The 27,895-nt window shown below is 38.8% G+C and overlaps 1 protein-coding gene across 1 annotated transcript; it reads right to left on the bottom strand.

The window, feature by feature from the left end:
* Positions 1-1,402: 1,402 nt before the first annotated feature.
* Positions 1,403-23,896, bottom strand: LOC127237086 (POTE ankyrin domain family member A-like). Its single transcript, XM_051205121.1, has 9 exons — positions 23,643-23,896; positions 22,416-22,530; positions 21,526-21,699; positions 20,115-20,221; positions 11,989-12,133; positions 4,477-4,617; positions 2,396-2,585; positions 2,131-2,208; positions 1,403-1,422 (listed from the first exon to the last, which is right to left on the bottom strand). Exons 1-9 carry the CDS (start codon positions 23,894-23,896, stop codon positions 1,403-1,405), a joined length of 1,224 nt encoding a protein of 407 aa, XP_051061078.1.
* Positions 23,897-27,895: the final 3,999 nt, after the last annotated feature.

The raw sequence follows: 27,895 nt of genomic DNA, 5'->3' as shown, positions 1-27,895 counted from the left end.
TGTGTGGAAAATCACCTTGTTCTCTTATGAAGTCAATTTTATTTAGATATTGTTGCACCAGTGGCCTGTCTTGCCAGGATAGTCATTATTGTGGATTACAGAGTACACAGATTGATTAGACTGAAGATTCCTATTGTCTTCCAGTAGCAGGTATCCAAAACCCAAGTATTATTAGAATTAGTCAATAAGCACACACACACACAGAGGCGCTCATTAGGCACCACCAGTCCTTGGGGGACTTTGTACAGATAAGGTGTGTTGTCGGACTGGAAGTCATAAAATTAAAGAAAAAGGAAAGGCATGTAAACAGCCACACTTTAACTCTATGGATGTTAAGGTCAGGATGGCAGTTTGAGGGGTTATTTCTACTTAAGTTTGAGCAGAAGGCTCAGAAGGCTGGTGTGGCTTTGTAAATTCACTAAAATTCACTGATGCCTGTACTGTTCAAAGGAACCTCCAGTTCCCCAAACTCTAAGGGCAGGCCCAGATATCCTGAAATGGGCTAAACCTGGAATTTTGTAGGATTTTGGATGGTAGACAAAAGGAAACTTTCCTCAGAACCTTGTGGACTTGTTCCAGTCTTCCCAAAGTTGTCAGTTCGCTTATCAGTGGCAGGAGGGAAAATGGCTACTGTGGTGCATGTTACTCTAATTAGGCCTTCGGGACCCTTCAGTATCACAGGTTTCTGTTTCAGTTTTCACAGTCTGTCTTCCCACCTCCCCTACCCTAAACTCTCTCATTCATAAGCATCCCTCCTGCAGCTTCTCTCTCTAAACCTCTCTCTTGTCTCCTCCTGTCTCTATTTTCCTCCCCCCCCCCCAATCTGTCTCTTCCTCTGACTCTCTGATCTGTACCTGCTTCTATCATAGTCAGGTCCTTTTGGCTGACTATATGCATGAAACATCTCCTTTTGCTCTGGACATTCCTGGTGCCTCGATCTGTTCTAATCTGAGAGCAATACTAAAATACTTCCTCTTCAACATATCACTAAGAGGTCATGTTGTCGGTTTGTACAATAGCAAGAAACAGTTTAAATTATACATAGCACACTTTAATGGGAACACATTACAAACTTATGTACAGAATACTGTGTCATATTTTAGATGAATATTTAACTTTAAATTTATAAATTGAATAAAATCTTCTTGACAGTTTTGTCAGTTGAGTTGAGTTGGTCCAGTTAAGGTCATGTTGTCAGTTTGTACAATAGCAAGAGACAGCTTAAAATAATACATAGCACACTTTAATAGGAACATATCACAAACTTATGTACAGAATTCAATATATACTGTGTCATCTTTTAGATAAATATTTAACTTTAAATTTATAAATTGAATAAAATCTTCTTGACAGTTGTGTCAGTTGAGTTGAGTTGGTCCAGTTAAGTACTTCTTTTAAAGAACTAATCATCTTCACCTGCAACTGAAAAGGAAAGCAAAGAGTTATGAGTAGTATCATTGATAATATTATTGATAACATTGTCTGCATCAGCAATAGCAGTGTCAGCATCAGTAGATTATGAAGTGTCATCAATATACTTGTGTTAGCAAAAGTGTGAGAATATAGAGTCTTGTTTGTGTTATTTTGGGATGTTACTGCTTTGGAAGGGTTTGTTTCCAAGTTGATGATATCCACATAAGTCACAGTATATGAATAGAGAAAAAAAGAAACTAATCTTAACAGTCATATTTCTCTGCTTAGCAACTCATAACAGAATAGGACACAACGGTGGACCTACCAACTTTACTTGGTCAGTTTCCTTGAAATAAATTGACTTGTTATTTTCATGTGATGTATTTCAATATGACCAGAAAAATAAAGCATTTTGTTGTCTGGTTCTAGGTAATGCCTAAAGACTCCTATATAAGGCATGAAATTTATTAATAACACATTGAGTGGCAAAGTGAATGAGATTTCTACTACAAATATCTTCATCTATTCTAAACCACTGCTGGGTCCAACTGACCTTGTTCAGCTTTTTCATTACTGGGGCCTCCTTGGAAATCTTCGTTTATTGTAATATCCACATCAGCATTGAGAAGAAGAATTTCAGAAACCACATCAAGGATGTTATGAGGAGCAGTGACATGCTTGTTAACAGAAGAGTAACAGACTTCGTGTGGGTATTACTTGTACAGTGGGTGTAGTCAGCTAGATTTTCAGCATCCAAAATTATGTCAGCATCCTGTATAGCATCCAGAGCATCACCTGGGACATGAACATGAGCAGATGATTCCTCATCAGTAGGAGAATCTAACCCTTGTGCTCCACTCTAAGACAAGCTTTAAGAACTGGTCAGCCCTTTGAAAAGGGTTCATGATGTCATTAATTTGATTACCAGGAGTGATTTCAGGGGCAGTATGTGGTCTTCCCCTTGAAAGCCCAGTATAAGTACCTAAAGGAAGCTGGAGAACACGGGCAGTGTCACAAGCTGCGCCCAAGTCCTGTTTTTTAGTTGCCACAATTTCAACACTATCACCACTGCCTGAAGAATATGTTGGCACGATGTGGGCAGTAGGCTGGGGCACAGCAATATCATGATCATCAGCAATTTTTGGAAAATGTTCTGCCTTCTTCTTTTCAACCTTTAAGGAGATTTTAAGATGTTAGTTTTCATTACAAATTTCATTGTTTTTATCCATTTTAAAACTTATTGGTTAATGATGGGGTATAAATGGAGTTCTTGATTCGTCTAAATAATAACTAGAGTCAGATTCAGAGGGAAATGCTGAGAGATAGAGAAGAAGCCACCACCACACTGTACCTCCTTCACATCTCAGCAGACAAGAGAACAAGTTCTTGTTTCTCCCTGCTCTCTCATGTTTCTGCCCCACTGCCTCACTTCCTGGCTGTCTATACAGACCTCCACACATCTATGGTTAGGTAGTCTCAAGCTCCACTGTCTGGCTTTCAGACAGGCTTTGTTTGTCCAAGTAAGATATCACATTGGTGTTCTGATTTACAGTCCCCAAATGTTTGTTTGCTCAGTCATACTTTATAACAGCCACTGATAACCTGTAACCTCTGCTTCCTTTATGTTTGATGAAAAGTCCCAGAGTGTTGAGAAGTCTTAAAAAGAGACCTGCTCATTTTTATGTCTTCTTTTCTTCTGCTTTTCCTATCTGACTTTGCCAATTTCTATAATGTGAAGATGTAAAAAGGAAAGGACAAAACGTGACCTCTCTTGTCTCTACGACCAGGATTTTACACTTCTCAGTATTGAGAGAATGTGAAAATGAGGGGTTTTTGGAATAAAAGGAACCTCTCTCATCTGCACAGCCTTTCACAATTGTTCATTAGGTTCCTGAGATAACAGAGCCATGACGGTGACCTTTGAAATGCATGAATAAAGTGTGCTGTTACCCACAGCAGAGGTGAACAGAGGAGATGAAATAAGGATTCTGGGAAATGCCTCCCAAGGTCTCACTCCTTAACCATGACTGTTGTTAGACATGGAGGTTGGTTATAATGCCCTGATCTTCCCTGTGGTGGCTTGATTGAGAACTGCCTGATGGGAGATGTCATTCTGTAAAAATGTTTCTCATACTGGTTAATGAATAAAGCATTGTTGGCCAATAGGAAAGCAAGATAGGAGGGATTAGGAGACAAGGAGGAAAGAGGAAGCAGTAAGGAGAGTCAAGATGGAGAGTCTGGAAGAATAGAACCGCCAGCCGCCTCTCGCTGGTAAGACCATGGGGAAATACATAGAAATGGGTTAATATTTAAGACAGAGCTAGCCTATAAGAAACAAGTAACTGGCCAACAGCATAATATAAAATACAGAGTCTCTGTGTGTTAATTGGGGCTGGCGGTGGGACAAGGCCAGCAGCGGGAGGAAAAACCGTACCCCTTACAACTGCCCCCATGGGCTTATGTGCTTGAGTGCTTAGTTTTTGTTGGTGGAACTATTTGGAGGAGAATTAGGATTTATGGCCTCATTGATGAAGTTGTGTCACTGGAGGTGAGCCTTGTTGTTTCAGAGCCTGATGCCGTTTTCAGTGAGCTCTCTTGTTTCTTGTGTGCATCAGTGGTAGACCTAGGCTGCTGCTCCAGGAAAATGCCAGCCTGCCTGAACCATGCTAGTGATGAAACTGTATGTATCTCATTGGAACCATAACCCCACTCCAAAAGAATCCTTCCTTTTAGGAGTTTTCTTGGGCATGGTGGATTACTACTTCAGTGAAAGTTACATAGCCATCATGTAATTACAGAATGAGTGACATGAACAAAGCCTGACAAAGGACTGACTCATTTCCAGAGTGGAAGGTGTGTTATGCAGTGAATTATGCCCAAAACAGGGGAACATTTCCATAATATTAGCATGAGTGTTCCCAGGAGTGAGGGTACGAAGGAAGTGAAGGACGTGTTCCAGGCTCTTCTCTTCTCTGACACTATTTGCAATGCTGCCGGCATGGGAACAGAGAGACATTATTCCCCTCATAAGCAAATATTACTTTTCAAATGAGAAGGAATTACCATTAGGGATGTTTTCTTTTCAGGCCTCTCAGGTCTTGTTTCTCGTTTAGTACCCATGTTCACTTCAGATTTCCAAGTGGGCTGGCCCTTCTCCTTTATTCTGTCCATCTTGTCAAGAGGTGAAGTTTGTTTCAGTGTTTTCTGCAATGGAAATGTAAAGGGTTGACTTTCCTGATTTGATTCTGAAATTAACTTTTATGTGCACAATTTCAAAATTCCTTCAGTCCTTAGCAGTCACAGAGGATTGAAACATGAAGAGTAGAAACTATTACTTAAAAGTGAAATATCTTCTAAGCTTATCAATTTAAAAATTACTATGGTATCATCTAAAAGTAAAAATATTCATGCCAACTAGATTAATAGACAACCATGAGCTGAGAAATTTGGCCTTTCCCTGTGGCTCAGAATAAATTGAATCTTCTATTTTTGAACTTTCTGAAACTCATACAAGAAGATTATTAATTTGAATTATTTCCTCTCATCGGTATCTCTCTTATATGGTTGGGAGGCAAAATGCATATTATTTTTCATTTACAAACAGACTCTCATTTAATTATTAGTGTGGTAGAAACTTATTTGTATACTGATTCACATTCAAGTCGTTAATATCCAAGCAATGATTCACACAACCCATTATTGTAGAACTCTAGATTATAAGCAGTTTTCCTAAACTCCAAGGAGATCACAGCAATGTAATCACTTTCATGTGAGTACACACATGACGAATTACACACTCCAATATTTTAAGTGTTTGATTGTGACACTATAATATACACTTATTATATTATTTAAAATAAAGAACAATATCCAGATGTTAAAGTGTTACTGAACAGTATTTTTATCTTCATTTGGGCTATTTGGGGAAAAGATACTGTGTAACTAGAGGAAAGTATTTCTATGTAGTCCTAGTGGATTCAAATAGAAAATAGTCTGTAATCACTACATAATGAAAATTTTGGTGAATGTGTTACAAATGGCCAAATTTCCAAAATTTCCTGTTAGTGTCAATTCAGAAGCCAAGACAGATACTGGAGTGATGCTGTCATGTGTGATTTAGAAAGGGGAGTGTCCAAGGGAAGATAAACTTCCTGAATTTATGTGGAAGGTAAAGAAAGCCACCCTGGTGACTCCAGAATCACTGAAATAACTGGACCCATTAAAATGTATCCAGGTTTATCACCACAGTCATGTTTTAAAGTTACTCTAATATGTATTTGTTTCTGCAAACCAAACATCTCCTATGTGAGGACTGCACTCAATCTTCTACTCACTATGTTTCCAGTCTATTCCTTATTGGGCCACTACTACCTGCAAGGACCTACTGCTCACTTGGAATTTATAGAAAGGACCGTTCATACCTACAAAATGGTTTTTTTTCTGACCAAGTTTCCATATAAACTGTGAATTTCAAAATGGATCATTTTACCTTAACAGAGGGACTCTCCTTGTCCTCTTTTTTAGATCCAGGAGGAGTGTTTTGTTTTTCATATGGGCTTTAGAATAAAAACATGTAACAATGGTTAGGTTTGGTTCTTTGAGGAACTCTAAAAAGTTTTGTTACCTGTGTAGTAAATTACATTTCACACTTATGTAATTCAATATTGACCTGTGTTTTAAAGATTTTTGCTGCTTTCATGCGTTCCCCCTAATGTGTTCACATTAGGTGAACACTCACTCATAGTTGTATTTAAAAATAAAAAGTAAAACATTCAGTGACTTGGAAGATGGCTTAGTCAAGTAGAGTGCTTGCTCCCCACACACAACAGCCTGACTTTGAATCCTCGGCATCCACATAAAAAGCCCAGCAGAGACACATGCATTTGTCTCTGTTGAACATGGGTGATCAGGACAGGGGATCACTTGAGCTTTTTAGCTGCCAGATCAGCTCCAGGTTCAGTCAGAGAATTTATGTCAAGTACATAAGTTAGATATTGATAGGAAATGACAATACCCTCACCTTGTATTCATGCCTTCAGACAGACACACGCAGAGCATGCAAAACACACACACACACACACACACACACACACACACACACACACACACACGCACATGCACACACACACATGGAAGGAAAACACTAGTTCCTCCTCAGCCATTTTTTAAGGCTGCAGTAACTGATGGTTTATATTCATGTGCTCAATAATATTAGTGCCTTGATTTCACTGGTCATTTACTTTTGTTCCCTTAGAGCACAAATCCCCTTATCTGTCATGATATTTTGTGGGTTTCTCACTGTATGTGATATTATCTCCTCAGAGCTTGATTAGTGGAACAGAGAATAGATTCCTGTGTACAAGATACCATGGTCTTGGATATGTTTAAGCTCTTCTTTGTAGCCCATTCACAAGTGAATCTCGAAACTACAATCTGCCTGCTTCTATTCCAAACAATCATTTCTAGGAACTCAACAAGATAAAAACATGAGTAAACAACAATAAAACTTGGAGACAATTTTAAGATTTTACTTTTGAACTGTATAAAATTCCAAGTTGAAAGCAACATTCTTTTATCAAGGTGTGTCTGAAAATTTGTAGCTACTGCAAATTATAAATCCACACTTTGGATATTAGCTATGATTATTTTTAGATTTTTGAACTGGGAGTAAATAAACTATTTACTAATGTGTATCAAATGTATTACTGATACATAGTCTCACACAAGACTACAGAGTTGTTCCCTAGTATGGAAGTGATCAATCAAAATGAGCACAGAATTATGAAAGTCGCTAGCGCTGACACAAAGCCTCTGCATGTGGAGAAGATATCAAAGGAGGAAAGTAGGTTGTTGGTTTTAGTAATACTGTCTGATGACTCAGAATGATCCCTAAATCTGTAGGCTCTCAGAAGCATAGATGCAATGAAGGTCTATCTCACAAGGTGATTTCACAAAGTTTTGGAAAGCTGTGAAGTGTCAAATGGACATCAGTGTGTGGGAATGTCAAGAGGCTCATTTTCTAAAACAGAGTTGACACTGTGTAAATGGTGCTTGAGTAGAAACGTCATGTCCATATGACCTAAACAGAACAACTTTTCATTTTAAAAACTATAGATAGTACTGTGGGGAATGTAAGACAAAGCAAAACTTAAATATATAAAAGGCTGTCTATCTGAGAGTCCACCCAAGAATTAGTTTGTTCTCTTTTAATTTCCCTACTATGAATGTATTATTTTAGCTTACCTGGAAAAAGGCTTTGTGTCAGGGCTATAGTATACTTCTAAAAATGAAAGCAAAATGTGTTTTATTACAACTTTAGTAAAACATAACATATGAAATGATTAGACCTGTCGTTAGTATCACCTTTTAGACCAATCTAGAGACACAATTAAAAAAGAACCAATATGCTGCATGAACATTGATGTAAAAATACCCAATAAAATACTGGCAAACTGAATCCAAGAGAAATCATCCACCATGTCCAATTTGGCTTTATCCCTGGATTGCAGGGAGGGTTCAACATACTAAAACTATCAATCTGATCTAACATATAAACAAACTGGAAAAAAAACACATGATCATCCCACTATATTTTGAAAAAACTTTTGACAAAATTCAACACACTTTCATGAGGTCTTGGAGATATCAAGGTTAACACCAACATACCTAAACATAATAAAATCAATATACAGTAAACCAACAGCCAACATGAAACTGAATGGAGAGAAATTTAAGACGATTCCTCTAAAATGAGGAACAAGACAAGGCTACCAACTCTCTTCATATCTCTTCAATATTGTACTTGAAGTTTAAGCTAAAGCAAAAAGACAACAAATGTATATACAGGAGATACAAATACAAATTGGAAAGGAAAATGTCAAAATGTCACTATTTGCAGATGATATGACAGTTTATATAAGTGACCCAAAAAGCTCTACCAGAGAAACTAGGATTGAGGGAGGATTCCCCTCACAGAAGGGGAAAGGGACAAGATCTGCTGAGCATAATGGAAGTGGGAGGGTGCAGTGAGTGGAGAGGGGGCTAGGAGAAAGAGAAAGGGAGGAGAGGAAAGCTTGTGGGAGCAGGAAGATTGAGTCAGGGGATTAATAGACAACAGAAGAAAGAGAAAGACTCACACACACACACACAGAGAGAGAGAGAGAGAGAGAGAGAGAAGAGAGACAGAGAGAGATAGAGAGAGAGAGCTTAAACAAGGGAGCCATTATAGGTTTGAAAGAAAGCTGAATCTAGAGAAATGTCCAGAGACCTAATTCTGGCCATAACAAACAATTTGAGCAACAGTAGAAAGGCTTCCATAAATGCCCTTCCCTGATAATGAGACTGACCACTGACTTATCCACCATCATATAGCCCACATGAAGTAACTGATGGAAACAGAAGCAGACACCCACAATTGAACACTGAGCTGAATTGGGATCCAGATGCAGAGAGGGAAGACAAGACCAGTCTACAGAAACACATAGAAACAGCTGAGCTGAAAAAGAGGAGCTAATTTTCCCCCAGATTGATAGCTAGGAATCCAGCATTGGACAGACTCAGACCCCCTGAACATGGGTCTCAACTAGAAGCCTGGGCAGTCTAAGGGACCTTTGATCCTAGAACCAGGATGTATCTCCCAGGTGCATAAAAGGACTTTGGGAGCACATTCCCCATAGAAGGATACTCTTTTAACCTAGAGGCAGGAGGGAGGGCCTAGTAACTACTCCAAATGACTTGACAGCTTTAGATGACCCCTCCTGGAAGGCATCACCCTAAATGTAGAATGAGTGGTGTTTGGATGGGAGGGTGGCTGGGGGCATAAGAGGGAGGGAGAGAGGGAAAGAGGGAGGGAATGAGGGAGGAAGGGAGAGTGAACTGGGATCCATATGTAAAATAAAAATGAAAATAAAAAAGTTATGGAGAATGCTCACATTTTTAAAATTAGAAACCTTAAAGAAATCAAGAAATGAAGTGATTGTGTCCTGTAGTTTCCTTTGTGATATACTTACACTTTTGTGGCACTCAACTGTGTAACAGCATACAGTACAAAATGGAAGACTTTTATTTCTAACCTCAAGAAAAATCCATATTTCTAACAATGCAATTTGCTACAATGTGACTATGGCAGCTATGTGCTGCATTAAGAAGGTTTCTCATTTATTCAAAGGCAGTTCAGATATCAGCATTAACATCAAATATGTCATGTTTGACAATATATGTTCACAAGTAAATGTGCTTAGGAATAATTTTTGAATTAATTGTTACTTTCTAGAGGATTAGAAAACAACATAACTGCATTTATACTTGGTTTCCTTAACTCATTTTGGGAAGCTAAAATGTTTAACTTCTCTGTTTTCTTTAGGGAAGGCAGGACCAGATAGAGTATTTCAGTATAAATTTCTTACCATTGTTGAATCTTACATGCTTCTTATTCCTCTGTTTTTGCCTTTTTGAAGATAACCTTACACTGTGACATATATTTGAAAGTGATTATTTTAATATTCATATAAAGCAGCATCTTTTCTAAACAATTTATTTTTGAGTGCCTAACATATGTTAAATTAGATATTTACAAATATTGTTTGAACATAGCATCTCACTATGTGGCCCACCTGGCTTTATATCCACTCCATGGAACATATTGTCTTTGAAATCACAGAGGTGGTCTCTTGACCACCTGCCTCCCAAGTTCTGGGATTATAGGCATGGGCAAACAAACCTAGTCAAATACCTCTGAATTCATTCTTCAGTTGTTGATTAGGATTAAGGACTGCTGCTTATCCAACTTTTCTCATGGAGAAGATACAGACATAATTTAGATGAACAGACATGATTAAAACAACACACACACACACACACACACACACACACACACGAGCTGTTGTTGTACTTATGTTTTGTTCTGATGGATCTAGTAGTTTTCTATTTTTGTGCTTATGGAGTTAGTTCTCCCATTCTATTCATGTCCCGAGTGTCCCACAGCCATATCTCTGGCATGAATCTTCAGATGCATTTCAGTGAGTGCAATACTGTATTTTAAGAGGGATGTTTAGTATGTCATGAAAGTTTTTCTATTTTGCTTCTAAGAATCACTCTGCCTGAATACTCAGAAGCTCTGGCATTTGTGGTACCTTCAAGATAGTTTTAATATTTTATTCATAATGAAATGCTAAAACCACTGTCTGGTAGTTCTTTTTCCATGAAGCATTTCTTTATAGTGCTGAGTCTTATAGGGCACTGTAGAGCATCATTGTTTCCTCGGCTCCATTTCATCTAACTAAAGCTAAGAGCTCCAAACTTCAGGACTTCTGGTAGGTAAGCAGTGGACTAACCACTTTCTCTTCCTACCTTCCTCCTACGTTGGCTTTCTCCAGAGGGGTGGAACTCATGGTGGGGGCGCTAATAACCTGCTGTACAAAAGCATGTCTATAAGCCCAATCTGAGGTGATCTTCACAAAGCTTGGAAGAGTCTTCAACATTGCCAAAACCCACATTCTTCCCAGGAGAAAATTTGCCCCAAGCATATAAGTGAATAGGATTAAATAATGCTTTTGTATATATGTACATGGCAAGTTATACAATATATGTATATATGTCATTTCAGGTATATACATGCCATGTGCAGGTGTGGTGACTGCAGTACAGATTTGAGGGTTGACCCTAGCCTTCAACCTTAGGTTTTTGTGGCTGGATTTCAGATTCATGAATGCTCTCCAACAAACTTCAGGGGGTTCACCGTCTCCACCTCCAATCTCACCATTAGCTCCCCAGGATTATAGATGCACAGGGGATCATCAGGCCTCATGTGGATTCTGGACACAACCTCCCATTCTCACATATGAACAGCAAGCACTTTATCCACTGAATCATCTCCTTAGCTATGGATTATTAACAGCATTTCACACTGTCTCAGAAATATAATCAGTCAGTTCAATATTGTGTGCTCTACAAATAATTATTCAGCCATGATTAACAGATACATAAAGAAGTTGGAGTTGTATTACACAGAGGAAATCATGGTGCCAGTTTCTGAACTTTATATTCTGTACATAACTCACTGTATTTTAAAATTTAAACACTCTTACCAGAGTGAGCTCTTGTGTTTCATTCTTCCACTAGCTACAAAATAGAAAGCAAAATGTGTTATACATTATGGGATATTCACATTGTCTCCTTCTGTGGCACTGACCACGCCCATTGGGGGTGGAGCCAGGGGCGGAAGTGACCTGTGGAAACAGGTCTGAGGAAGAGCCCGGGAATGCTCTCTTGCTGGCAGGAGGCAGAGTGGAGAGCATCTGATGGAACTTGCTGGTGTTCATCTGTCTACTAAACATGTATTCGGCCTATTTGTTTATCCTGATCCTTATTTAACCGCAATAATAAGCCTCTTTAGAAAATATGAGCATTTTAATGCCTAGGCTAATATCTTGTAACTACATATACACTGGCAGAAATTCTGGACAGCCTTTAAAGTGAGTATTTATTTACAGACAATAAATACATGGATAATTCTTAATTTTCAGTTTGTTGTGTGCTTCAAATACAGAGAGAAATTTATTAATATTTACAACTTACAATAAACTGGTGTGCAAAACACCTATATTCTTGAGCACTGTATGACAGAGAAACTGGCATCTTGAACAGAATGACTATCACAGACGAAAGTGTTAAAGTGAAGCACATCATTCCTGTTACTGGTTTTGTCTCAGGACTAGTGGTTCTGGGAGAAATGCAAGAGAGTGTACTCATCTTGTAGAGAAGTACAAAGAGCTTCTCCAAGAATTGAGGTGACCTTGTTCCATTGAGGATGAAAATTACAAACACAGAAAGCTAACTCAGTCTATGGTGACTGCCCTTTGTAGTATAGCAACACATAGGTAACACAAGCAGGCCAAGGACAAAGACCTTAGCAAAGAATTTCCAGCTTCTGGTGTGGCAAAGCTCCAGAGAGATCAGTATGTATACTCTCCTGGACTGCTTCTGTGGAAGATGCTAAAGCACCCCAGGTGTAGGTATGCTTCCTTGCTCATTTGCAGTGAAAAGAATTTCACTATCAGCTGCTATCGCCTCCCATGGTAAGGGCTATTGGAAATATCCTACAGTAGTTATGGGCCCTGACCTGATTCTCCAGGGAGAGAAACATGGAAGGGATGTGGGGACAGAGAAGCAATCCCAAGGAAATAATACTTCAAAGGTAACATTTTTGTTTCCAGAAATATACCACACAACTGAGCCAAACTTTCACTAAATACTAGCAGCATGGCCTCTAAAAAGGAATAAAAGCAATTCTTATTTCATTTTCAGCTTGTGAAACTTCAGTGTAAACACCTTGGCATTGCCCATGCTGGGGTAGAACATTTTCCCCACCAAAAAAAATGGTCTGAGAATGTGATTTTGCATATAGGAGACCTCCATCAATCCTCTTCATCACAAAGAAAAAACTCAATGCTCTGATAGAAAATGACTCACATTACATAAATACTGATTTTTTTCACCTCGTCACTTAACAAGTACGTCATTCAGATTCGTCTACACTATTCCCTTGCTGGTATGCTCTCCAAAGACAGGGTAGGTGTGAAAGATGCTGTGGTGACAGTTGCTGAAAGCTCTTACTATGTGGTGTCCCCCCCCCCCACACTCTTAGAATCTTCCCTACACTCCATGGACCAGACACTGCCTTCCATTACAGAATGATGTTTTTTCTCACCTTTCCTCCTATTATGCACATTTTTCTAGAAAGTATGTCTTGCAGCATATGAACCTAGTGTCACCATAGCCCACACTCACTAATTAGAGAAAAACTCTGCCAGCTAGTCAATAGGGACAGTGCTTGCCTAGAAGAATTATAATGGCAGTGTTTAATCCGCGGCACTGCATACAGAACTCATAACCCACTCATTTCTTAATGAAGGTATTTAACCTTAATGAAGGTATATTATGTCTTATATCATTATATATTCACATTACATGGCACATAATTTAAAGAAAAAATATAAGCCATTTGTGAATTATCTAATGTATCTAAATTGAGAAATTATATAGAGGAAAAAGTAAACTCAGTTACATTTAGTCTTCCAAACTTAATGAAAGTAGTGGAATACAGTGATTTCTTTATAATCATGATCACCTTACTTGAGACTGATGCATATAATAACATGTGGTATACATACACTGTGCTTATTATAAAAATGAAAGAAAAATTCAATTTGTAACAAACCAACTTGTGGTTAGGTAATTAAAGGGGGCAGATACTGTGGACTAGGTTATAAATATTTTTATTTATACAAAGATACTACACGCATCAGTGGTTTGTTTTAGGAAAGAAACATGTTTCTGTTGTTATATTTTGAGATGGGAAATTTCTCAGAAAACATGTTAAATAATTCTGAAAATGATAGGTGGCAAATTAAAAGGGACAGAACAAGTATATCTGATTTTCTTATTTCCTTTCTTTGAAAGGCAAAAGCTTTTTTCACAATATGGAAGTACCTGAGAGGTATTAACTATTAATCTTACCTGTAGAGGGGTGGACAGACTTCTTGAGTATTGATTTTAGCAGTGTAGGTGGTGTTACTGCACTGTGATAAATTATAAAAAGCAATATTTTAAGAATCATATAAACCATTTACATAATGCCTGAATTAATTTTTTCTTTCCTAACACATTACATTAGTGATTTCCAGGTACTTTTCAGTTTGTCCTTCAGTCAGTTGATTATGTTTGGTGACATTTTCCTTACAACATTATTTCTTATGGAAGAAGGGGAATTTAGTCCACAAATATTAGCCCAACAAAAACATACACAGAAGCACACAGAGAGAACGAGGATAACACACACACGCACACACACACACACACACACACACACACACACACACACAATACAGAAGACTATAGTTCCTCCCCAGCCATTTTTGTACGGTTGCAAAAGATGAAGGTCTATATTAAAGGTTCAATGAAACTAGTACCCAGGTTCCAGTTGTGATGTTTTCCTAGAGCACCACAGCATCTCTGTCATGATACTTGGTGGGTTTCTCACTGAATGTGATGTTATCTCCAAAGAACGTCCTTTGTGGACCAGAGAACAGATTCCTGCTTTAGTAGCATCCTTTAAGATACCATAGGTTTGGGTACTTCAAAGCTATTCCTTAGCAGCCCATTCATGAGTGAATCTTGAAGCCACAATCTGCCTGATTCTATTCCAAACAATGATTTCTATGAACTTAACAAGGTGAAAGCATGAGTAAGCAACAATAAAACTCAGTGCAGAATTCTAAGTTGAAGTGATGTGATTTCTTCAAGGTATGCTTTTGAATATTTGTAGCATATGGGAATTTTGAATCTGCACTTTGGATATTAGCTGTGATTATTTTTGCATCTTTGAACTTGGAGCAAATAAGCTATTTACTAATGTGTATCAAATGAGTTATTGATGCATAGTCACACACAAGATTGCAGAGTTGTCCTCTATTATGGAAGTGATCAATCAAAATGAGCACAGAACTGTGAAAGTTGCTACGGCTGACACAAAGCTCTGCATGCGGAGAAGGTGTCAAAGGAGGACAGTAGGTTGTTGGTTTTTGTAATACTGTCTGACGACTCAGAATGATCCCTAATTCTGTAGGCTCTCAGAAGCATACATGCAATGAAGGTCTATCTCACAAGGTGATTTCACAAGGTTTTGGAAAGCTGAGGAATGTCAGATGGACATCAATGTGTGGGTAACATCAAGAAGCTCATTTTCTAAAACAGAGTTGACACTGTGGAAATGATGGCTGAGTAGAAACGTCATGTCCATATGAACTAAACAGAACAACTTTTCAGTTTAAAATATATGTAGATAATACTGTAAGACAAAGCAAATATAAAATAAATAAAAGAGTGGCTATCTGAGAGTCCACTTAAGAATTAGTTTGTGCTCTTTGAATTTCCATAGATTTAACATATTGTCAAACCTTACCTGCCAAAAGCAGTTGGGTCAGTACTGCGATGTCCTTATAAAAACATAAGCAAAATGCATTTTATTACAATTCTATAAAGATATGCCATATAAAAATGTGTAAAGAGATATTTTGTTCCATTTCTTTGAGACCAATTTACAGACTATTCTAGAGTAAATATTCACTTGTAGGGAATTTCTTCATGCAGAATTCATCCATGTTTTATATATTTCATATTAAAGGAAGACATAAACTTACCAAGCATAATTCCTAAAAATAAACACCCATACACTATTGTGATTATTTTAAATGAAATCTGTCAGACCGATGGAGAATGGCATCATTCCTAGAATAAGTGTCCCCAACTGATTGTGTCAGAAAACAGCTTCATGTGTTTTTCCTTTGATTTGTTGATAATGATATTTGAAAAAAAATTCTAGATTGTATGTGGCAGCACAAAATTTTAATCTGGATCCCTATGATTTTCAAACTAGGTAGAACTATGTAACAGTGAGACTGTATCTCAAAACCAAGCCAAGGAAACAGCAGAGCCCAAATGGAAATGCATCCATGAGTTTATACCAGTTTTTGTTGTTCATGAAAACAGAGGACATTGTTCATATTTTTAGGAGAAGTTGCTCAGTATATGAGGCAAAATCCTACCACTGGGTCTAAAGGTACAGCTACTGTCCTTTGTATGAAACCAAGCAGCATGAGAAAGAAGAGGGACAGAGAACTTTACTAAACAGCTCAAATTAGGACACCAAGTTTGCTTTCCTTGTCCCCATTGAGGGAAGAAGATCTTTAGATCCAGCTGTCTTCCCAGCCTTAGGTGTATATTAAAGGATGCTCATGAAACCATCTCTCATCATTCATGAGTAGAAAAATTGGAAAGATCCCCTTGGTAGTAATGCCCCCCCAGCACTACCTCAGGTGAAAAAGCAGCAGAGAAGCAGCCATGACACTGGAGAAGCAAGTTCTATGTGTCAGCTTCTGACATGGAATTATTGTACATGTTTACATACATAAGCTCTGAACTCACTCCATCCTTCACTGCACACATGCACTGTGTGCTTAGAAATGGAACAATCACTTTAGGTCCTGTTTAGTGTGCCTTCTTAGCACTCCCCATGACTCAGGAAGGACATCTGCACCACCTACTTGTAGGCTAGATTCATGGCTCAGTAGGGAAGGCTATGCTGAACATGCAGGATGCCTCGGGCAGTCCTCACCACCACAAATGCCAAGAACAACAAAATTAATAATAATGTAGTAGAAGAAAAGGTGCTTGCATTGCAACAGTAGCAACTCTCTTCACCTCACCACTTGAGGGACAGAGGTCATTTGGATTCACTCCCTAGTATGGTTTCCAATGTCATTAGCTATGAAAGACTATGTGAAAAATAATTCCACCCTTTTAAAATGGGAAATTACCAATGGAAACAGTTATAGAGTGTGCCAAATCTCTCTAATTTAGAAATCACTGAGCAATTGAAAAAGACACATGATTTTATTTACATTGTTATGAAGAAATTAAGAAATGGAAGTGATTGGGTACGGTAGTTTTGTTTGAGACAAATACCTTTGAGAATCACTGAACTGTTAAAAAATACATGCAGTACAAAATACAAGTCATTTGTCATAAAACTAAAGGAAAACCATATTTCTAACAATGCGACTATGGTGGATATGTGCTGCTTTAATTTTTCTCATTTATTCAAAGACAGTTGAGATATCTGCATGAAGTTCAAATAAGCAATGTTTTGACAATATATTGTCACAGTTAAATGTGCTTTGAATTCATTTCTGAATCAGTTTTCACTTTCCAGAATATTAGTACACCATAACTGTGTTTATAGCTGATATCCTTAACTCCTTTTGAGGAGCTAAAATCTTTAGTATTTCATATTTTCTTTAGGGAAGGTAAAACCAGTTAGAACAATGCACTATAAAATTCTTACCATTGTTGAGTCTTTCATGCTCTTTTTCTCTCTGTTCTAGGTCTTCTGTAGATGTTCCTATACTGTGACATTTATTTAAAGTAATTATTTTAATATGCATATAAAACAGCATGAGATCTAAATTCTTTTTTTGGAGTTCCTAATATATTTTAAATTAGATATTTAGAAATATTGTTTAAAACAGGATCTCCCTATGTAGCCCACGTGGCTTTAGACCCATCATTGGAACATGTTGGCCTTGAAATCACAGAGGTCTCTTGGCCTCCTGCCTCCCAAATTCTAGGATTAAAGGTTGGCCAAAGAGGCCTAGTCAAATATCTCTGAATTCAATCTTCAGTAGTTGATTAGTATTATTGACTGCTGTCCTTTCCATCTTTTCTCATAGAGAAGAATCAGACATAATTTACCTTTTGATTATAACAGTCCTCTCCCGCCACACACACAAGAGAGCAGTGGTTTTTTTTTAACACAGGTTTTGTTTTGATGGCTCCAGAGCCTCTTTATTTTTGTACTCAGGGAGTTGGTGCTCTTGTTCCACTCATGTGCTGACGTGACCATAAGGCTCCACAGCCATATATCTGGCATGATTCTTAGGAGGCATTTCATTGATTGCTATACTCTCTACATAAGGGATGTTCAGTATGTCATGAAGTATTTTTTTTTTTTTTTTTGCTTGTATGTGTCCCTCTGCATGCATTCTTGAAAGCCATGACATTTGTGGTACTTTCAAGATGGCTTCAATAGTTCATTTATGGTGAATGCTGAAACCTTAACCTAGTTGTTTCATTGTTCAGTTAGTTTTGTGTGTCATGCTGAGACCACCCCTGTTGACAATCTCCAGGAAATTGTAGGGATCCTTCAACTTTGACCATTATCTTCACTGTCTTTTCACAAATAATGATCCCCAGTCTTATTAAAATCAATGATCTAATGTTACTTTTTTTTTTTTTTTTTTGCTAAGCATCTGTTATACTACCAGGCTATGGCCCATACTCTATAAATTAAATTTTTATTAAATATAATATACATAGCATACATGTTCCATAATTGTATTATTATTACTATTTTATGTGTCGATCCCAGTTCCCTCTCCCTCCCTCTCTGCCTCCCTCCCTTCCACTTACCCTCTTCTCCCCCCCCCACATGCATCCTTACTACCCTCCCCTCCCATCTAATGTTACTTTTTAATCTCCGTATTTAATGTGTGTTCCTGTTCACATGTGTATCTGCATCCTTGACTGCCAGTCCTTTTCTCCTTGGTTGTGAGGCAGATTCTCTTGTTGTTAACAACTGTATAAGCATGCTACCTAAGGTCTAAGTTTCCAGGCAGTCTGGTGGCTCCTTATATTAAAGATGCACACTAGCATAGCAGGCCCTTTCTGAGTTCTGAGGAATTGAACTCTGAATTCTTTGCTTTATGTGTTAAGTATCCCCAGGTCCCCAATCATGAAGTCTATGCTATACAATGTCAAAGACACAAACATTTCCCTTGCATGCTTTAAAGGTGATAGTTGTACAATTTCTGTTTATTTTGTACTAAATGAGACATAAATACCTTAAATGGCCTTCATTAGTGAGAAATACAGTTAGGCCAACTAAGAGGATCAGAGGTCTAATTGAAAGTGTTCTGTACTTAGTAGCCTCAGCTCCATGATTAATAGCAATATGCTCATAATAACTACATTAATTTAGCTTCAAAGTCTACTTCTAAAACTTGTGGGTTCTAGGGCCCAAGAGATGGCTCAGCAGGTACACTTACTTGTCACACTAGTCTAGAATTTGAGTACCTGGAACTCAAGAAACAGCCAGACACTGCAATGTGTCTATAACCCCATTACTTTTATAGTGAATGGGAGGTTGAGATAGGAAAATTTGAAAGAGGCTCCCCAATGTGCTAGTCTGGAGAAGTGTACAAGTGCCAAACAAAAGTAGAAGCTTTGCTTTAAAACGTTGGAAGACAATATATATCATCACACACTGTTGTCATGAGACGTGGATAGGAATATCAGAGTATACATGTCCTCTGACAGGAAAGCAAGTCCATGCAGATTAGCGATGGTAAAACTATGATCAGAATATATGGAATTTACAAAAGTTATTTTTAATAAAATTAAAGTGTACACACACAGAAACACACACACACACACACACACAATTATTTCTTGTAAAAAAAAAAAAGGATTTACTTTTTAGATCATCTGACTATAAACTGACATAATGGGTAAAAAGAAAAAAATACTTTCCATTTTAATGCTGAACTCATCGTGAACACCAAATGCCCTACTTAGAACTGTTACTACTGTGATGAACGCCATGATCAAAATCAACTTGGGAATGAAAAGATTAATTTGGCATGTATGTACACATTATAGTCCCTCAGTGAAGGAAGTCAGCAAAAACTCTATCTTTTGACCATAGTATATTACAGAAACATATAAAAAACAAAATGAAAAATATACTTCACTAAAATTATTATAAATTTCACTATCAAAAATAAACTTAACACTTTTCAAAGTAAACATGATTAATGCAAATTTGCCTTAAATGGAAAATCAGCAATAAAATCAGTTTGCAGATGGCAAACTGTTGTTTTTAAATGGGAAGCTCAGCCCTGGTACACATTGTTCTTTTGTTTTGGTTGGAACAATCCCTTTTCCTGCTCACACTCCCTGTGTGCTGGGCTCTCTCAATATGTGCTTCTGAGTTGAACCAGTCTTCCTCCTATCATGTTAGTAGCCCTTCTTAAGCAAATGTCACGCTCAGAAATAGCACTAAGATTGTAACAAAGAAGAAACAGTACCTCTTTGACTTAACCTCCGAATGTATATTAGCACCGTTCTGAATTAAAAATTCTGCCATCTCATGTTGGTTTTCATATAATGCAAGCTTGTATGGTGTCAAGCCATACTGCAAAGAAAAAAGAATTATTTTATAATTCTCAAATTTCGTTCTCAAAAGAAAAATTATCACAGGTTTTGTCAGCAACAGGATAGGTTTTCCTTCTGTCCTTGCTACAGTTTCACACACACATAGCCTCCCCCTTCCCTTTGACATACCTTTCCCCTGTTAAACATCGCCTATGAATACCAAACCTCTCCAGAGCTCTCCACAAACAATCCCTGGTTCCAAGCTTCTTAGCTCCATAGAGATGGGCCTCCATTGCCCCAAGCCTAAAACATGGAGTGTAGGTGTGCTGTGCCTCTGTTGAATGAGAGAGCTCAAGTGGCATCTCTGGAGAGTTTCTCAATCTGTTTTTCAAAACTTTCTTCCCTATACCAAGAATTATTATCTCCCAAACTTAACATTTCCTACTGTAGTGGTCCAAGGATCTGTTGGAGAAAGCCCCCAGACTCAAATAGTATGTGCACACAAAGAACCTTTATTCTGCAGAAATGGACAGTGTGCAGGGGTCAATCGGTCATCTAAAATAGTGATGAGGATCCGGATAAGGCACACAGGCCTTCCTAAAGAGACTTGGGGAATTCTAAGCATCTTTGTTTTAATTGGGCAGTCAGGCAGGGAACAGGTATATTGGGCACATGTTGATGGGACAAAGCTAGCAACAGTTTCCTCCATTGTGTTCAATAGGAGCCAGATACTGCATCTCTGGGTATCCCAGCCTTATTAAGGACAGGTTGAGAACTGCTTTGAGTATTGGATAAACTTGACTCAGGGCCTTCATGGACTCAAGCTTATGCCATTTATTACAATGGAGTTGTTCCTTGTTTAAGATGGTGTCACATTTTGGACCTTTCACTATGTACCTAGAAAGTTTGGAACAGTTAAATAAAAACTATCCTCCTCAATGATCAAATTTGCAAATTTGCCTGAGTGCCTGTGACCTTTCTCGTTTTCCACTCTAGCCTCACCTCTGAGAGACAAATCACATCACTATCTTATTTACAACAGATGTCTATTCGTTCTACAGACATTTTCCTTACAATTAATTCATTTTTTTGTTTCTGTGTAGGTGAAGTGTACTATGGGCATGAATCCGTCATTTGCTTAATTTTAAAATGAAACCCAATTCTGAAACAAAATATGCAGTGATGTGATACTTTAAACTACCTACAAAAATATGAATAGTATTACGTGGAGAAAATGTTTTACACTGACAGATTTAGTGAGACCACTTGAGATTTGGAATGTGGAAAGTGGATCTGATTGTTATCGCTGGAAATACAATGGGAATGAAGTTGACTGATCTTTACCTCTGTTTTGCCTTCAATATCTACATTGTATTCAAGCAGTTTGCTGACAATTGTTGTGTTACCCCTGCAAACAGCATGGTGCAGGGCTGTATTCCCACTGAGATCATTCACATGGGGATCAGCTCCCTGTGTCAGTAATATAGAAACACACTCCACATTGTCTCTCTGGGTAGCCTGTGGGTATAGTATAAAAAAAAAAAAACAGATGTTCAATTCAAGAAAGTCAGGATCAACATTCTTACAATTGCATTGAATAGTTCACCTTAGGTCAGACAAAATGATTAGGTTATACATACTGTCCTACTCTTTTTGAGACTGGGTCTTCTTAAGAAACCCAAGCTTGCCTAAATTCATAATATCACCATCAAACTTTGAAAACGGTAGAAGTTCAGGGTTATGCCACCACACCTAGACATTAAATAATTTCACCAGCAGTGGTTGGTTGTTGTTGTAGTGGATTAGGTTGTTCACTTGTTTTGATAACTTGACTCAGACTGAAGACACCTGGAAAATTGGATTCTCACTTGAATAATTGGCTCTATCAAACTGGACTCTGGGGAGGTCTGTGGAGCCTTCTCTTATTTGAGTTGACATGGGAGGGTACAGCTTCCTGGAGGTGCTGGCATGACTCGGCAGGCAAGTGGTCCAGAGTAGCATAGAAAATCCATGGAAAAGCAGCACCATGGTCTCTGCTTGAGTTCTTGCCTCTGGTTCCTGATTTGAGCCCCTGCCTTGGTTTCCTTTCATGATGGACTGTTATGTGGAATTATAGGGCAAATCATCATTCTATTTCCTGAGTTGGTTTTGGTCAATATTTGACCACAGCCACAAAAACCAAACAAGGACCAGATCTAATCCATTTCATACCCAAACTGTTGACAGATACCTACCTTAATCAAGGGGGTACAGCCTTCATCATCAGGGATGTTAATATTGGCTCTGTAGGATAACAACAATCTTACGACATCTGGGTGATTGTGGGCACAGGCATAATGTAGGGACGTTCTGCAAATTAAGAGAACAATTTAGGAAATTATGGATTACTGTGCAAAGGCACATTTAAGTATAATTCTAGATAGCAAAGTTCTTTTGCTTCTGATGTAAGAGAAGTAACTTTAATTTTCATATTTGCATATTTCTACACTCAAGGGTTCATTTGCTCTGCTGGGGATATAGTGCATGGCTGCACAATTCAAGGCAGGTGCTCTGTCACAAGCTTCTTCCTTCCTCAGAACAGCCTGTCTAGAGAACAGAAGACCACCAGATAGATTGAACTCAGCTTCGTTTGAAACCTATTCTAATCGCTGTTAATAGTTACTACCCAGGCTTCCTGTGAGCTCCATAATCATAGCCGGGCTATGGCTAACCCTGAGGTCTAACCCTAACCTGAACCCTGGGTCTAACGCTAATGCTTACCTTAAACCAAATCCTATCCCTAACACTGGTATCGAACCCTGAGTCTAACCCTCCTGGGTCTAAACCTAACCTAACCCCAATGCTAACCCTAACATTGAGGTCTATTCCTGGGTCTAACCTTAACTCTAACCCTAAAAACACATATATTAGGGGCTGGGAAGATGGCTTGGCATTTAGTAGCTCTAGTTATTCTTGTAAGAGACCAGGGTTTGATTTCCTGTACCCACGTGGCAGATCACATCTATCCATAGCTCCAGTCCTGGAAGATCCAACATCCTCTTCTGATGCTTGTGGTACATTCAAAATACATGCAGGCAAAACACTCACATACATGAATCTCAACAATTGTAAGTATATACACAAAAAAATATGTCTATAGTTTTATTAGCTAAATCACTTTAAAGCGCCCAATAATGTGACCTGAGAGACAATTGAAAAGTTGTAAACTAACTGAAATTCTTTGTTTTGCTGTTCTTAAAGAAGGCCAATGAGCTGCCACTCCAAGGTTGCTGCTCCCTGATGCCTAGGAGCTGAAAACAGGCACAAAATTTTCCACAGCTCCATGAAAGAAGAGCCTTAAGCATGACCTCTGCACTCCCTTAGACTGCAACCCTGAAAAGTGTGTTTCTCCCTGGTTGGCACTGACTGTCCACAACAGTTCCTGCCCCACCTGCCCCTCACCCCTCCTCAGGCCCCATTACCTGTCCCTCCTGTCATATTCATTCACATGGCATCCATGGACGTTGATGAATCTCTCCACTGAAGCCACATCACCCGCGCTGGCCGCCCTTTGCAGTTGCCCCACAGGGTCGTACCCGATTAAGTAGAGGGGAAATGCCTGCCTTTTATTAGACAGGCATCCATGCCTCAGGCACGCTGGCAGCAGGCGGGTGTACCAGCGAGCCCGCTTAGGAGCTTCATAAGTATAGGCATCGTAATCGAAATCCTCCTGCATGTTGATCCTCAGGACCCTCCCTGCCTTCCCTGCTCTCCCTGCCTTCTACTTTAGCCACCTGAAGCCTCCCAAACCACACACTAAATATTTGAAACTCGGTTTAGTCTCCCCACTGAGCCACAAGGGCGTCTCTTTAGGACAGGTCCTTGGTTCAGTGTGAGCTGAACTCTGTTTCTTCCTCAGCAACACAGTTGCCGTGGCCTTGTGACATGGTGTGAGCGAACAATGAGGCTCAACCGCTGTCTAACGTGCCTGGGATCTGTGCATGTCCATGTCTGACTCCAGTGTCGAGAGCCCACCATGCTTAGCACACGTTCAAAGCAATGTTAATTGGAATTTTAGAGTACACCTACCTTCATGAACTCAAAAACAGAACACAGAGGGGAGTTTGGAGATGGTTCTGGCCCTTACAGTCAGGAAGCCCTAGGAAAAGCTTCTTAAGCCTGGCTTGATGGTGTTAGGAAAACATTCGTCCTCAGTGAGTGAACCCAGACCCAAAGAGACAAATATTGTGTGTTTTCTCTTAGGAGGTTGCTAGTTCAAACATTCTGATATGAAACCATCAATTGGAATAACTAGTGAGATCTTCACTTTGTCTGCTTCTGTGGCACTGACCACGCCCATGGGGGTGGAGCCATGAGCGGAAGTAACTGGGAGAACTAGGTCTGAGGAGGAGCCCTGGAAGGCTCTCTTGCTGGCAAGAAAGGGAGGGGAGAGCATCCGTGGAACTTGCTGGTGTTCGCCTGTCATGGTTGTAAGTTATTTCTCCCTGAATAAACATCTATTCTGCCTATTATTTTTTTTTTATCCTTAGGTTTTATCCACAGAGGTTTGGTACCTAATAAGGGGGACCAGGATGGAGGACAGTATCTCTCAAGGTAGCAGAAATAGTCTATAATGTTATGAAGATTTAAAGGAAATCTATGTTTATATATATGTATCTATATGTATGAATGTATATATATGTATGTATGTGTGTGTGTATGAAGTAAATGTGTTTTTTTTAAATAATGATGTGTATTGAAATGTAATACACTTATGTAACAAGTTCACTCTTTTAAAGTATGCAATCTAGTAGGGGGCTTTTAGTATGTTCTTAACATTATGGAACCATCACCCTACTTTATTTTAAAAATACTTTTGTTATTTGAGTAGAAATCTTTGATTCCTTAGTAGTTTCTCTTCATTCCTCCAGACTTCATGCCTTATCAGTTACCAATCTAACACTCTGCTTCACTTTTCTCATTCCAGGTGTTCAATAGAAACGAATCCATCCAATAGAGAAGTATCCAACTCTTCAGTCCCTTGGCTAGTTTCAACTGAGCTTAATGATTGTAATGTTTACTCATGTTCTAGGATGTATCAGTTCTCCACTCCTTTCCTTGGTTAGGCCTTACACCATTATATTAACACACCTTCCTTTTTCTAGCCATTCATCAAGCAGTAGCTATTTGGTGTTACTCCCATTGTGTGGTATAAGACCTGGGAATACTGGGATTGTAGTGGCTGCAACACTTTATATCTACAGTTCCAGCAGTAATATACCAGGTTTCTGTTCCTCGGTTCCTTCACAGGCTCACATGCTTCCCAATACTTGTACCTACTACACAAGTGTTCTACCCCTTACTTATATATTCATCATGCAGCATGAACTTTTCAATGTTTAGACCAGAACTTGTTGTCCAGTCTCCACCTCATATGTATGTATGTATGTACACATCACACACACACACACACACACACACACACACACACACACACACATATATATATATATATATATATCCTCTACCAAGCGCTAGGATTACAGAGCTGTGCACCAGGATTGACTTTGCACTTGTATTTAGACCATCTTAATCACATCAAGCATCATCTCTTTGAGCTTTGATTTGCATTGCTTGAGAGCTGATGGTGTTGGACATCTTCCAATGTGCTAATGGGACAATTGGAAATTTGGAGAAATGTCTGTAGAGATTTGTTGCCTACTGTGACACAGGTCTGTCGTTTTAGTGTTGAGTTATGGGAAATCTTTATTCATTCTGAGGAAAGATTCTGAAGAGCCTATGTATTCTGAAGAGCACACAGGAATAAATCAAAGAGCAGGGGAAATATCCTGGTTTGTTCTGGATTCAAGTGGAATAATGAAAGCATGGACTTGATCATCAGACCCTTGTGTATTATACAATTACTGAATTACTTAACAATATTTAGTTACCTTCAAATGTCATGTTTCCTTTCAGTGTTAGAGAGGGAACATGGAGCCTTCCATGTGTGATGGAAGCTCACACCACACCCAAGCTGTAGGCACAACCCTATGTGTTTCTTTACAGTTAGCATTTCACAAGTGTTTGCTTGATTTAGGGGGAGGGAGAAGAATATAAGAAACACTTCTCTGTTTTATGTTTTTACTGGAAAGAATGTTAATGAGAAGAAAACTTGGTAATGGGGCAATTGAAATGACTCAGTACCTAAAACCACTTTCAACACAAGCCCGATGGCCTGTATTCCATCCATGCAATCCATGAAGGGAGAAGTAAACCAGCTCATAGATGTTGACCTCTGATCTCTACAAATCTACCTTGTCATGTCTCTCTCTCTTTCTCTCTCTCTCTCTCTCTCTCTCTCTCACACACACACATGCACGCACGCACGCACTCACAGACACACACATATTCACAGGCACACACACACTCAGAGAGAGAGAGAGAGAAATAAAGAGGGGGGAAGCCACGAAGAAACACTGCTTATTGATCTGTTTCCCAAAGCTTTCTGTGTGAATGAGGAGCATCTGCACTGACTGCCTCATCCCGCAGTAAGCTGGGTCTTCCCACATCAACCATTAAATAAAGCAATGTCCCCACAGACTTATCTACAAGACAATGTGATAAAGAAGTCCCCTCCCTCTTTCCAAAGAATTTCTAGGTTTGTGTCAAGTTGTCAAACATCACAGCAATATCCAGGGTTGAGGTTCTGCTGTGGAAGACGAAGTTCAGAAAGGACATGAAAGTCAATGTTTGGGGGGATTGCTATGAAACTTGGTCTTCTGCACATGACAAAGAGACTGTACTCATGAATTCAATACAGCTGTGTTTTCCTTAAGTAGACCTACACAATATTGGGGCTTCAACATTCTGTCATGTAATATGAAGGGATCATAATCTCATTTATTTTGAAGGGATCATAAGGCCTTACCCCTCTATGAGGAGTTATGGGAAATTATTGGTGAGGAAGCAACATAAAACTTTTACAAAGGAGAAAAATTCAGATTAGCCACAGCTCACTGCTTTATCTCTCTACAAAAGTACTACAGACTACTTGGTAATATGCATAATGTTTAACAAGATAGTACTTGGCAGAATGACTGGTTTTCAATGAAATATCCTCTAAAAAGCTACAGATACCATTAAAAGTGTAAAATTAATGACTTTTACTGAGTGCATTTTAACAGAAAACTCCTAAAATGAGTGTATAAACAGTTCAATAAATTTTCCTCTCATCTTTCAGAAAATTTTTTCTCTAGAATTTGTATGATTTTCCTTCTTCCTTACAGTGAACAGTGAAGACGTAGTAGGCCAGAAAGATGGAAGCAGGACCTGTAAGCAGCTAGAGGTGAGGAAGAACATGTGTGGTGGGAAGCTGAAGATAAAGGAGTGTACAGGGCAGTTGGTGAGAGGTGAGGATGAAAAACTGGACAACAGTCTCATTGACAAGGATGGGTCAGGGCAGACCATGGAAACTGACTCTTCCTGAGGGAAGAGCACAGCAGTGACATGGTTTAAGTGGTACTTTATTTTGTGTGTGTGTGCACAGTATGACAAAGGTACTATCTGGATAATGCAACTCTTTTACCTTTGTTGAAATCATGGGCTTCTAGTTGCATTTTTTCACATCTGGGTCATTTGTTCTCCTGTTGGCCAGTTACTACTTTTTTATCGGCTAGCTCTGTCTTAAGTATTAACCCATTTCTGTTGATCTATGTATTTCTCTTACTGGGGAGCC

This window comes from Phodopus roborovskii, unplaced genomic scaffold (genome assembly GCF_943737965.1).
Source record: "Phodopus roborovskii unplaced genomic scaffold, PHOROB, whole genome shotgun sequence".
Classification (NCBI taxonomy): domain Eukaryota; kingdom Metazoa; phylum Chordata; class Mammalia; order Rodentia; family Cricetidae; genus Phodopus; species Phodopus roborovskii.
Note: the sequence above shows the minus strand (reverse complement) of the source record. Positions and strands in the feature narration are given on the sequence as shown.

Excerpts from the sequence above, each read along its gene's own strand:
- LOC127237086 (XM_051205121.1), bottom strand. The coding sequence starts at position 23,896 with ATGCAGGAGGATTTCGATTACGATGCCTATACTTATGAAGCTCCTAAG. Across the intron at positions 12,134-20,114 it reads TCGGAGGTTAAGTCAAAGAG|AACCACTAGTCCTGAGACAA; the intron begins GTACTGTTTCTT and ends CATTTCTCCCAG. Across the intron at positions 4,618-11,988 it reads GTTTTGCACACCAGTTTATT|AAAACACTGAAACAAACTTC; the intron begins GTAAGTTGTAAA and ends TTTCCATTGCAG.